Source organism: Microplitis mediator, chromosome 1, assembly GCF_029852145.1.
Source record: "Microplitis mediator isolate UGA2020A chromosome 1, iyMicMedi2.1, whole genome shotgun sequence".
NCBI classification, from domain to species: domain Eukaryota; kingdom Metazoa; phylum Arthropoda; class Insecta; order Hymenoptera; family Braconidae; genus Microplitis; species Microplitis mediator.
The window spans coordinates 24,785,963-24,798,976 of NC_079969.1; the positions used below are offsets into that span (position 1 = coordinate 24,785,963).

General features: G+C 30.7%; 1 protein-coding gene across 1 annotated transcript in view; it reads left to right on the forward strand.

Moving 5' to 3' along the window:
- Nucleotides 1-13,014, forward strand: part of LOC130669521 (ras-specific guanine nucleotide-releasing factor 2-like) — a 40,742-nt gene that overhangs the window by 15,409 nt on the left and 12,319 nt on the right. Inside the window, exons 13-20 of the mRNA XM_057472476.1 lie at nucleotides 3,113-3,309; nucleotides 3,394-4,435; nucleotides 5,910-6,137; nucleotides 7,404-7,708; nucleotides 8,439-8,602; nucleotides 9,907-10,434; nucleotides 10,511-10,793; nucleotides 10,889-11,086. Coding sequence (XP_057328459.1) covers nucleotides 3,113-3,309; nucleotides 3,394-4,435; nucleotides 5,910-6,137; nucleotides 7,404-7,708; nucleotides 8,439-8,602; nucleotides 9,907-10,434; nucleotides 10,511-10,793; nucleotides 10,889-11,086 — 2,945 coding nt within the window. The remainder of the gene's footprint in view (nucleotides 1-3,112; nucleotides 3,310-3,393; nucleotides 4,436-5,909; nucleotides 6,138-7,403; nucleotides 7,709-8,438; nucleotides 8,603-9,906; nucleotides 10,435-10,510; nucleotides 10,794-10,888; nucleotides 11,087-13,014) is intronic.

A 13,014-nucleotide genomic window follows, 5' to 3' on the forward strand; every position in this document is an offset into this window, starting at 1 on the left:
GTAATCACTTCTACAATACACAGAAATATTATTAAACATAAAAACAAAAATTCAAACATTGAAAAAAAAATCGTATTTGGCAAAAAAACATTAAAATTTTTAACAAGAATTTTTTGACAGCACAAAACATTCAAAAAAATTCAAATTTTGGGAAATTTCTACACTATTGTGCAAAAAAAAAATTTTATGATATTATAGGGATGGTTCCCATAACATTATGGGAATAGTTCCCATAATATTATAGGAATAGTTCCTATACCAATATGGGAACCATTCCCATAATAGTATGAGAATAGTTCCCATACCATTATGGGAATGGTTCCCATAATGATTTGATAATGGTTCCCATAATATTATGGGAACCATTCCCATAATATTATGGGAACCATTCCCATAATGGTATGGGAACCATTCCCATATCATTATGGTAACCATTCCCATAATGGTATGGGAACTATTCTCATACTATTATGGGAATAGTTCCCATAATATATGGGAACCATCCCTATAGTAGTATAGGTACTATTCCCATACCATTATGGGAACCATTCTCATAATGCATAGCAAAACTTCCCATAATTTTCTTTCCGTGTACTTAAAAATTACCAATAAAAAAAAATCGAGAAAAAGGTTGAGTCTGCGAACCAGCTCTCAAACTTCCCTGTCTTTGTAATAAATGATCTTGAGCTTACTTAAACGACTAAATTTTTAACTTCCCGCTATGAAAATTGAAAATTAAAAAAAAAAAAAAAAGGAAGTAATTAATTCCGGTCCGATTTTCGAAAATCCAGTTTTCATCAGATCTTGACGTTTTGAAGTCCCAGGAAGCTATTCTTTATTTCTGGATAGACGTCCAGCCATGTGTGTATGTGTGCAAACTTTTTTGTCCGACGATATCTTTGGAACGAATCAACCGATTTAAAAGTTATGGCGGCAATCGAAAGGGCTCACCAAGACTTAGAACTGAATAGATTTTAGAATCGATCGGTCGAGTTGTTTACGAGTTATACGAAAAATATAAACAAAAAAAATTTTTTTTTCAAGTTTTTGTTGCATAACTCGTAAATCGCTCGACCAATTTGTTTTAAAGTTTAATCAAATCTAAGTCTCAACGAGCTCTCTTGATTGCCGATGAGCACGTGCAAATCGGTCGATTTGTTTCTAAGATATCGTCGGATTAAAATTCTTATTTTTCAGCGAAATTCATATTTTTTCGGTCTACCAGCTTTTTGAGCCTCGAAGAGCTCAAAAATTTACAAGTAATATAAGCAATAACGTTTTCGAGCTCTCGAACTTTCAGCTCGAAAACAGCGGGAAGTTTTAGGGTTGTCCTGCAGGGTCAGCCGTTTTTAAAATTTTTTTTATAACTTTGAAAGCAATTTGAGAAGAAATATAACGATCTTTATCGTTCTACATTTTTTGAAATTTTTTTATTTAAGTTAAGAAGGGTCTGAACTTTTTTCTCTATCACACTCAAGTCAACGAACGGTACTATCATTGTTGCAATTGCGCAGTAAATGGAAACTTTGTCCACGTTTTTCTCTTAAACAAATGAAAATTTTTAAAAAATGAAAACGTAGGCTACTAGTTTATAGAGAAATGAATCGAGCCTCGTTCTTAGTTTTGCGTTTAGAGGTTTAGTTTGAGAGAAAAACTTAGACAAAAATTACCACATACTCTCTTTAATATAATAAATGAACTTGAAAGCCGATTTCATAAGCGTTACTTTTTTTCGAATTTCTCTACGTCATTTTTTTTCGTTTGATTGAATGACGAAGCAAAAAAGACGACTCGTTAAAAATTATCACGACTCAGTAAAAAAAAACTTATCGCTTATAAACTTTTTGTTTTAAAGTTAAATCATAAAATTTTATTTAGTATCAGTTAGAACTTTTTTATTTTCAAACTAAATTTTTGATTGAAATTTAAAAATTAAATTTTTTTATCAACATTTAAAATAAATTTAAAAATGCAGTAGATGTTCGAAAAATTTTTATAATTTACACCGAAAGAAAATAATACTTTTCTTACAATGTAATATAACTAATTTATTAATTACAATACAGTCGACTACCCATCATAAGCCTGCCCGTTATAAGCCTCTTTCCCTTAATCGGCAGGTACTCAGTCCAAACAGCATCCCCTACTTAACCACTTTTTTGAGCTTCGTACCAGACATCCCGTTATAAGCCTCTGTTAAAATTCTCTAAATTATAAACTAACAATAGGAACAAAATATCAAAATTAATGATGAAAATTTACTATCGATTTTTCGCGGATAATAATTTAATAAATATTAAGTAAAATATAATTTATTGTTGATAATTGTAATGATTAATTACAATTAAAGCTTCTGTTACAATTTAAAAGTTTTATTGAGCATTATGTTGATCAATAACAATTATTATTAGTATTACTGTAATTAATACCGTTGTCATTATAATTTTTTCCAGTACAATTATTATTTGTGTAAAAAGATAAGTATTTATTTTAGCGCCATAAGCACTAGAAAAATCGGGAAACTGACGTATGCAACAAAACGTAAATATGACGTTTAAAATCATACCCTGATTAAACAACTGAATTCGATCGAATTAAACAGAATTAAATTTTTAATTCTATTTAATTCAGTTAAATTCTGTTAATTCGGTACCTAACTTAAAATTGAATTCTGTCTAATTCGGCAAGAAAACGAGAATTTGTCCAAATTAAAACGAATTTAAATAATTCTATTCGGTTTAATTCTGATTAATTCGAAAATAATTCTCCAATTTCTGGTTCTGAATCCGAATTAAACTGAATTAGAACGAATTTGAAATTTTTAAATCGGTTTTATTCTGTTTAATTCAAATTCAAATTTTCAATTCAGTTGAATTCTGTTTTCCAGAATTCGATAGAGTATAACAGAATTAAAATTTTTAATTCGGTCGACTTCAGTTGTTTAGTCAGGGTATTAAACGAAGCAGGCTTATAACGAGTAGTCGAGAACAAAACTAAACGCACGGTAGTGGGGAGACTGAAATTTTAATAAAAATTTCCCCGTCCCCTAGACCAGGCTTATGACGGGTAGTCGACTGCAATTAAAAATTTCTAATTTTTTATAATTAAATAGAAATATCAGTTTGTTCCTTATCAAGTGGGTCAACAGCATCAGCAGTATTTAGTGAAAGTAGTAGTATTTTTTATGGCGGTAGCAGTAGTAGTACTGGTGGAAATACTTCCTTCGGAAACCGTGATTTTAAAATTATGTTAGATACTAAATTAGGTGGTCCATTAGTTACAATTCATCTGTTAGCTCCAACAATGCAGGTCAATACTTATTTATTTATTTAAAAAACCAATAAACTAAACAAAATTCAAATACATAATGCTTTCTTTTTGTAATGAAAACAGGAAAAAGCTGCATGGATTAGTGATATAAGTCAATGTATGGATAACGTACACTTTAATAATTTACTTGGTCATTCAATAAATGGCGGTGGTGGATCTTTGTCATCATCTTCGTCGGACACAAGTTCTGCAGTGATAATGCCGCATTCAATAAAGAATGACCCCAAATTATTTAATGACGATGTTGATATAAGATTTAGCCAAACATTAAACTCATGTAAACTTCCTCAAATACGTTATGCAACACCTGAAAGATTATTGCAACGACTGACTGATTTAAGATTTCTCAGTATTGATTTTTTGAATACATTTTTATTAACATATCGTGTTTTTACTGACAGTGTCACAGTGTTAGAGGCGTTGAAAAAAGTTTTTTATAATTCCGACTCTCCAGCTTATTTGTCTTTCCCTACGGCAGAAACTTCTCACTATCATAAAAAAATTCAAGAAGAAACTGCTGCTACAGCTGTCAATAATTCATATATTTCACTTGATAAAATTAACAATGAAACTTCTAATAAAGATCAAACAGCTTCGACTTCCGGTGCCAATCAGCATCAGTCCTCAATGCTAGATGATCAAAAACAAAATAGTTATACATTACGTAGAATAAGCGGAGCTAGTTCTGTTTCCGGTTATGAATCATCTGAAATAAGTGATTCGCGTGATCAAGTATTAGTACGTAGTAATAATTGTTCTTGTCATCATGAACCTATTTTATTATTACCAAAGTCATCATCGACATCAACAGCATCAGCATCAAATAGTAACAATAGTAATTTTAATTGTAAATTAAAAGAAGAAGATCATCACCATTATCATCATCATTCAGTATCTAAAAATGATGATTGTTTAATTAAAGCTAAAAATAATAATGGCGATAGTAAATCAGGACAATCTTCAATAGATAAACAGCAACAATCATCGACTGCCAATAATTTTAATGTTAAAATAGACAATGAAAATGATAGTACGCTATCAAGTTATCTTACAATACCTAAAGCCAATATGACGGGTTCTTCATCAAGTTCTGAGACATTAACAGGTACTGTTTATTTTTTATTACCAGGGTACGGAAGTTTAAATTTGTGCTCAACAATAAGAATAAAAGAAAAAAAAAATTTGGAAAATCCAAAAGTGCACGCCTCGAACGCTCATGTTATGTTTTTTTTTAAAAATTAAATTTCGAATAAAATTGAATATCCCGCTCTTTTCCCATAGAAATTTCCATGGTAAATATACGGTAATAAAAGTAAAAAAAAAAAATAAATAAGGAGAACATTCCTAATGAAAAATGGCGGCAGTGTGTGTTTGTTTACATGTAAGATTGCCGGTTTTAACCGTAATGATTTATTTTTAAAAAAACGAGAAGGCCTACAGTAGTGATTTTCGAAAGGAACCTTCTTTGCTTATTTCTGAAAATTTTGAAAAAAAAAATTAAGTAGTTTCGTCAAGTCGTTCTCGAGATATCCGTACCACGCCGTTTTTTTGAACCACGGACTAATGGACGTCCACGATAAATTTTTTTTAATGAACTTTTTTTTATATTAATACATATTAGACATATTAAAAAAAGTATCAGGATTATTTATTAGTGTTTCAGCTTTATATTGATGTGCTTTTCATAATGTGTAAGAGTAATAGAAAAAAAATATATGCACTTTAATGAGTGGAAATCGTGTGACCTTGACAGGTCGGTTATAAAGCACAACCTCTCCGCTTCGCTTCCGAGGCGTGCAATAATTCCCTATATCAAAATGACCCCTGATAGCCAAGTTGGCGAGAAACTGGAGTCAAACTAACAGCCGCAATCCATAAGTTGACGGAAAGTTGCCTTCAATTTTCTTAGAAACCTGCCTTCAAATTGCGGATCTTCACTGACGCCAACTTTTTCAGAAAGTTGACGGTAACTTGTAGCCAAAAGTTGCAAAAGCTAGAGTTGTCGACAACTTGTCGTCAAGATGGTCGCAAACTAATGAATACCGCGAGAAAATTCACGTGAATTAAATTAAAAAACATATTCATATATCGAATGTCATAAAAGAACGTCGAAATTAAGGTTGTAAAAAAAGGTTCTGTAACAATTAAACCGAAAACATTTCAACCACGACAGTTCAACCTAGCGACATTTAAACTGAAAATAACCTGGTCCCCCTTATTTAGGTGCCCTCTTATCAGGGATTTTTTGTCGGTTGAAATCTTGCCGGTTGAACTGTCTTCGATTTAATAGTCGCGGCATCGTAAAAAAATATGTCAACAAGACAATTAGCAAGACCACCAGAAAGACAATTAGCAAGACCATTAGCAAGTCTTCCTGATTGTTTTGCTGATGGTCTTGTTAATTATCTTGCTCGCGATCGTCATTCACGTGAATTTGCTCGCGATCGTCATTCTGATATAGAAAAATTTGCGCGAATTCTCTTCTCTCATTCTTATTGTTGAGCACAAACTTCCGTACCCTGATTATTATAATATATTTGTTGATAAAATAAATTCTGGTGATATTGTTTATGATGTAGACATGATGGTCAATAATACTCCACCATCAGCTCCTTCATCACCCAGTAACAAAAGCTCTATTACTTTAATTGACTCTACTGGTTGTGGTAATGCTGCTGATAGTAACGATTCATCAAAAGGTTTTTTTACTGCCTCAATTGATGATAGCCATAATTCAACACGTAATGTTTCTTCGCCGGATCAGAAGAGAAAAATTGAAATTATTGAAAAAAATTTTTCTACTAATGGTTAGTTCATTTCATTTATTTATAAGAAAGTTTTTGGCAGCTGATCACTATACGGAATAAATATTCAAATATAAATTTATATTATGTATAGATATACTCATATTTTGTCAGACCAAAGTGGTCCCACATTGATATTTTATTGCATGTTTAGAATTATTATTGTTCATGCAACTCGTGAACTATGGCCTTTAACGACTTGACTCATAGAACTTTTTTTCAAGAGAATTAAATTTCTTACGATATTGTTCCTTATACTTTTATTGTGTACTCAGTAGTTTACGACATAAAAACGAAAAAAAATAAATTTTGAAATTTAAAAAAATTAATCGCGATTGATATTAAAATTTTTCTTATAAAATATCATTAGATAAAATAAATAAATATGAGATTTTTTTTGTTGACGTTTATTTTTCAAATAATTTAAAAACTACTTAACCGATTCGTGTAAAAATTTAACAAACGAAATATTCCCGGGTCAAAATTAAAACTTGATTCAGGCTCACTTCGCCTTATTTTCTTTTGAAGTTATCGATTTGCCGACGATTTTTCGATAAGATCTCAACTTTTTCGACTTAAATTAAATTTTTTTCAACTTTTTGAACTTTTTTCATCTTAGTTTCAACTTATTTCAACTTATTTGTGTTTTTTGATCTTAGTTTGAACTTATTCGCCTTTGCTTCGAGCACGATAGTCATTCACCTTACTTTTGACTTGCTGAACCAAGTCGAAAAAAAGTTATTTATTCGCCTTACTTCCGCCTTTATATACAAAAATTATTTCACCTTAGTTTTGACTGTTTCGTCTTATAATTTAAGTCGAATAAGTCTAGTCAAGTCATTTTCGACTTGATTTAGACTTCATTGCCTTATATTTTAAGTCGAATAAGTCTACATCAAGTCAATTTCGACTTGATCTTGACTTTTTCGTCTTAAGATTTAAGTCGAATAAGTCTAAACCAAGTCAATTTCGACTTGATTTCAACTTTTTCGTCTTAAATCGTGACTAAGTAAGCCAGTTAAGTCTAAACCAAGGCGAAAACTTAATATATTTCATACCTCCGTAAAAAAAGTCGAGTTTGTCTTGTGAAAAACGGCTCCCAATTACGACTTGGTAAACCAAGTCTAAATCAAGTTTTATTTTTGACCCGGGTTTATAAATTCCTTCAATTTTGGCAAAAATATTTAAAATCCGTTAATCCGCTCAAAATATATCTCACGTACGTCTGTAAGAACATATCAGCACACAATTAAAAATCCTTATTTACAGATTCGCAGTCAAATTATTCACCAAAAACTCCCACCTCAAGATCGAAATTTGCTGGCACTGTTACTGCTGAGACACCAATTGGCTCTCATAAAAAATATGACTCGGATAAAAATGAGTCATGGACAGTCACTGTGACATCGGATGACGACAGTTCATTATCGTCACCATTAATTAATCAATCTCACCACAATCGTCGTTATATTGAACAACAGCAACAACAACATCGAGCATCCGTTGTATCAGCCCCACCGATCGCTACTTACGACAGTCGTCGTAGTAGTGGATCCATTTCGACTATCGTTGGGGTAATTTTTTTTCTTTCCATAAAAACGATGAAAATAAAAAAATATTGTCTTATCTTCTATATCATTAAGAGAATAAGGAAAATTTTGTTCCAGTCATATCTATATGATAGAATAAGTTAATGTTATTAAATTTGGTATCGTTAGAAAGATCTTGACTTGAATTTGCGCCTTTTCGTGGTTCAAACTCTTTTTTATTGCCAAGTATCGAGATTCATAAATTTATTTGTATCATTGGAATTGAATTTAAATTACGCGGGAAAAAAGACGATCGTATTTCTTTCTTTAAATAAATTAATAATTTAATTATTCTGTCACTGAGTATGACTGGATATATATAACTGTTATATATATAATTAAGAAAAAATAAAAAAATTTAGTCTATACCATGTCTTCTATAATAAAAATTTAAAAAATTAATTTGGTATCAGTAAAAAAAAATATAGAAGACGACTAATAAAAAAAAAATTTAGCCGTGTGTAGATTTTTTTTCAAGAATCCCATGGTTATACAATCATCGAAATCAATAAATTTACGAATTAATGATGAGGTTTGTCTCATGAAATTTCAATGATAAACGAAATGAACGAAAGATTCTAGAGTTAATTTTAGATTAGAAATTTTAATAAGCAGTTAAATTCAAATTATACTTAATAAATTTGGCGGTAATACTCGGGCAGTCACGTAGTGACTGTAGATTGCTCATTATTGTTAAAATAAAAAAAAATTTTAGAATTATTGGACTGGTAGAAGATCATTTCAAGAGGGTACTGGTGGTAAAAATTCAAAACTGTCATATGGGTTTCAATCTACACCTCATTATCATCATGATATACCTCCACAAGTATCTAGAAAAGCTGGAGTTGTTATCACTAGTTCTCGACAAAGTCACAGAAGGTATAATATATATTTTTTTTTTTATTTCGTATGAAAATTTTCTCATTTTACGGATTGTAAGAACTCTCTGTAAAAACCGGATAATTTTTTTCATACCGAGAAGGAATTTTTGAGATGACCTGATTCGAAATCTAAGGCATGCTTTGAACCTAAATTAGCATTGAAAACCTACATTAGACTTTTCAGAACATAATCATTGTAAAAGCTTGAAATGGACCTACTTAGACTTACAAAGGCTTGAATTAAGCCTACTTGGACTTATGGAGGCGTGAATTAGATCTGCATAGACATAAATCGTGAAACAAACGTACCTAGATTTAACAGAACGAAGGACATGCAAAGAATGTTATGAAAAAGTAAAATTGTGAAATTCGCAGACTACTCGAGAATTGATGCAAATGATCTAGTCATTTCTCCCGTAGGCTAATGATATCCAAAGGTGGATTATGCCAGGGTCGCCAGAAAAAAATTTAGTAAATAGCACCACTTAGGATATAAAAAGCCTAATGTGCTACTTAAGCCACACAGTCAACCTTAACCAATCATATTCTCGGCGCGAAGAATTCAAAAGTCATAAATATGTGATCATAATTATCACATACTATTGGATTATTTTACCTGTTAATAAGCTTTCAAAATAATTATACTGTGTATTTTTATATTTAGATTTGTTTTTTTGCTTACTATTTGTTTGGGAAAAATTTTTAATTCATTTTCAAAATATAAGTAGTTTGTGATTGTATTCAGTGTTGAAAAACTAAAGCGGCCACCAGTGAAACCAGTGCAGCCAGATCGTGTGATATTTTTACCTCTTCCCGTGGTGAAATAGCATGGAGTGTAATGGCAGGAAGGGGTAAAAATATCGCACGATCTGGCTGCACTGAGTGAAATTGACATGACACGGCGCGAAAGTGTTTAAGTATTTACGATTTACCGCACAAAAAATTTTATGGTAGCACATGCATGTAAAATGGAGCCTAGTTTGCGATAAGTAGCACAATCTGGCAACCCTGGATTAGGCCCCACAGGCAGCCTGGGACTAACAGAGGGTCGACTTAAAAAATTCTGAGTTCGTTCGTTTTATGATCCATGTCTTTGTAGGTCTAATTAATGCCTTTATAAGTCTAAGTTAGTTCATTTCAAGCTTTTAAAATGATTATGTCCTAAAAAGTCTATTGTAGGTTTTCAATGCTCATTTAGGTTCAAAGTAAGCCTGAGATTTCGACTCGGGGATCTATAAAAAACTTTGTTTTTTGTGGACCACCCTAATATATATTAATAATTAATAATTATTTGAAATATAGAAGGAGTACATCTACTGCAGCAGCAGCATTTGCCATAGCGACATCAGCTTCCAGTAACCCACCAGACATTATTAGCAGTAAATCGTCTGAATACTCAGGCGATACCGCAAATAGTAAATTACATCGTGTCGATGGCCCGTGTATTATTGATAGAAATCGACGCAAAGAGCCTATTTCTACAGCAGCAACTATGCGTGTCATAAATGTCTTAAGACACTGGGTTTCTAAACACGCTCAGGATTTCGAACTAAATAGTGAACTTAGAAATTTAACGATAGAATTTTTAGAGGACATTGTAGACAACCCAAATTTATTACCTGCAGAGCATAAGGCTGCTAATCAATTGTTGCGATTGTTAAATAAAGAAGAATCTGAAAGTAATAAAATTGATTTAGTCCGTTTGTTATCACCACCGTCACCATCGCGCACGATACAAACTAAAGAAAATATTGAAACTCTGTCCGCACTAGAAATAGCTGAGCAAATGACTTATTTAGACCACAAGATATTTATAAATATTTCAAGCGAGTAAGTACTCATTTTATTTACTAATAAAGTTTTCAAGCAGCGAATAGTAAATTTTTATAAATTTTCTTAACTCCAGGGAATTTCTTGGACAAGCTTGGATGAAAGCGGACAAGACAGTTCGTGCACCTCATATTATATTGATGACAAAAAGATTTAATGAAGTGTCTCAACTAGTTGTGTCAGAAATCATTCGAAGATCTAATTTATCGGCCAGAGTTACTGCCATTGAAAAATGGGCCGCGGTGGCTGATATTTGCCGTGTGTTGCATAATTATAATGGTGTTTTACAGATTTGCGCTGCGTTTACTAACAGCAGTGTTTATAGATTAAAGAAAACTTGGGAAAAAGTTTCTAAAACGGTTCGTTTATTATTTTATTTATCAATTGAAAATAATAATTCTGTTTATTGAAATTAATGGTGAGTGACATTATTTCTGTTTTTTTTTTGTTTTAGACAAAACAAACAATTGAAAGATTACAGAATATTGTTTCATCTGATGGGCGATTTAGAAACTTAAGAGACGCATTGCATCGTTGTGATCCGCCCTGTATTCCTTATTTGGGCTTATATTTAACTGACTTGTCATTTATTGAAGAAGGTACTCCGAATTTTACAGATGATGGCCTTCTTAATTTCTCAAAAATGCGGATGGTAAGTAAATTAAACAAATTAGTATTTCCCGTATGAAAAAGCAATATACGAGCTTCAGTATAATTCAAAATATATAATAAATTATATAGAATTATAAGAAGTCATATATGGAGCCATATACAAAATTTTGTCGAAATATTATATGATTTTATAATTTGCAACATATATATCGGTAACATATTTTTTTTACATGCTAACTTATAAGTATTGCTTATAATATTTTATACTATACTTTAAGTTATATGATAAGATATATGATTTAATTATATGACTCACATATAATATTTATACATATAAATATATAATTATATAAATATATGATCACATATATTTGTATAAATGTATGTAAATATATATTTATATAGATATGTGTTTGCATATATTTGCACAAATATATGTAAACATATATGTATTTAAATATATTATAGATTTATATAATTAATATATAATGTAAGCTATGATATTTTTAGTATTTTTATGTAGTTACATGATAACTACACGGAAAGAAAATTATGGGAAGCTTTGCTATGCATTATGGGAATGGTTCCCATAATGGTATGGGAATAGTACCTATCCTACTATAGGGATGATTCCCATATATTATGGGAACCATCCCCATAATAGTATGAGAATAGTTCCCATACTATTATGGGAATGGTTCCCATATTGGTATAGGAACTATTCCTATAACATTATGGGAACTATTCCCATATTGTTATGGGAACCATCCCTATAATATCATACAATTTTTTTTTTACACAATAGTGTAGAAATTTCCCGAAATTTGAATTTTCTTGAATGTTTTGTGCTGACAAAAAATTCTTGTTAAAAATTTTAATGTTTTTTGCCAAATACGATTTTTTTTTTCAATGTTTGAATTTTTGTTTTTATGTTTAATAATATTTCTGTGTGTTGTAGAAGTGATTACCACACTTCTTTGAATTAATTTTTTCATGATAATATGGGAATAGTTCCCATACTATTATAGGAACCATTCCTATAATATTATGGGAATGGTTCCTATAATATTATAGAAAGTATTCCTATAAATTATAGGAACCATTCCTATAGTGTTATGGGTATCATTCTCATAATTATAGGAACTATTCCTATAATTATGGGAAACATTCCTATAATTATAGGAACCGCTCCCATAATGTATGGTCGTAATTCCTATGATGGTATAGGAAAAAATTTCACAAAATTATGGGAACCGCTGCCATAATTTTCTTTCCGTGTACAACTATTTATATTTTTTTTTACTATCGTGATATATATTATAAATTATATGGATTGTAATAATATTGACATTATAAATTAATTTATAAGATGAAACATATATTTTACGTTATAAATTAATATATAAAGCGGACATATAATTTTTGATACAATATCACATATATTATAAATGATATGGATTATTATAATATTAAACGTATAAATTATTATATATGATAAATCATATATTAATCAATATTAATAATGTTGCCGCCATATATGTTCAGTTATTTACCATATATTTTTTTATATATTGTCGACAGTATATGGTTTTTTCATACGGGTTATTATTATTCACAAACAAATTTTCTGTCTGCGAGGGCTGACATCACCCGAAGTTTGTAATCGCGTTTATCCCATATCACCACAATATTTTTCGTATTACCTGCATTGTCACTGGGACGCTTAAAGTCTAGAGCCAGTCAAAACAATAAGCTAATTTCTGACATAGCTAGGCAAAAAAATATTGCTGTATTTTAAATATGAAAAGTAATTTGACAATCACACCAATAGCTTTTCATTAATTTAATAATATTTTTATTGGAACTCACTTTTTTTTTATACTTTGTCTCGCCGAGGAGAAAAATAGTATCACTCCTTGGGCAGTAAATAAGAAAGCCTCATATCACATGTTTGTTGACCTTGGCTTC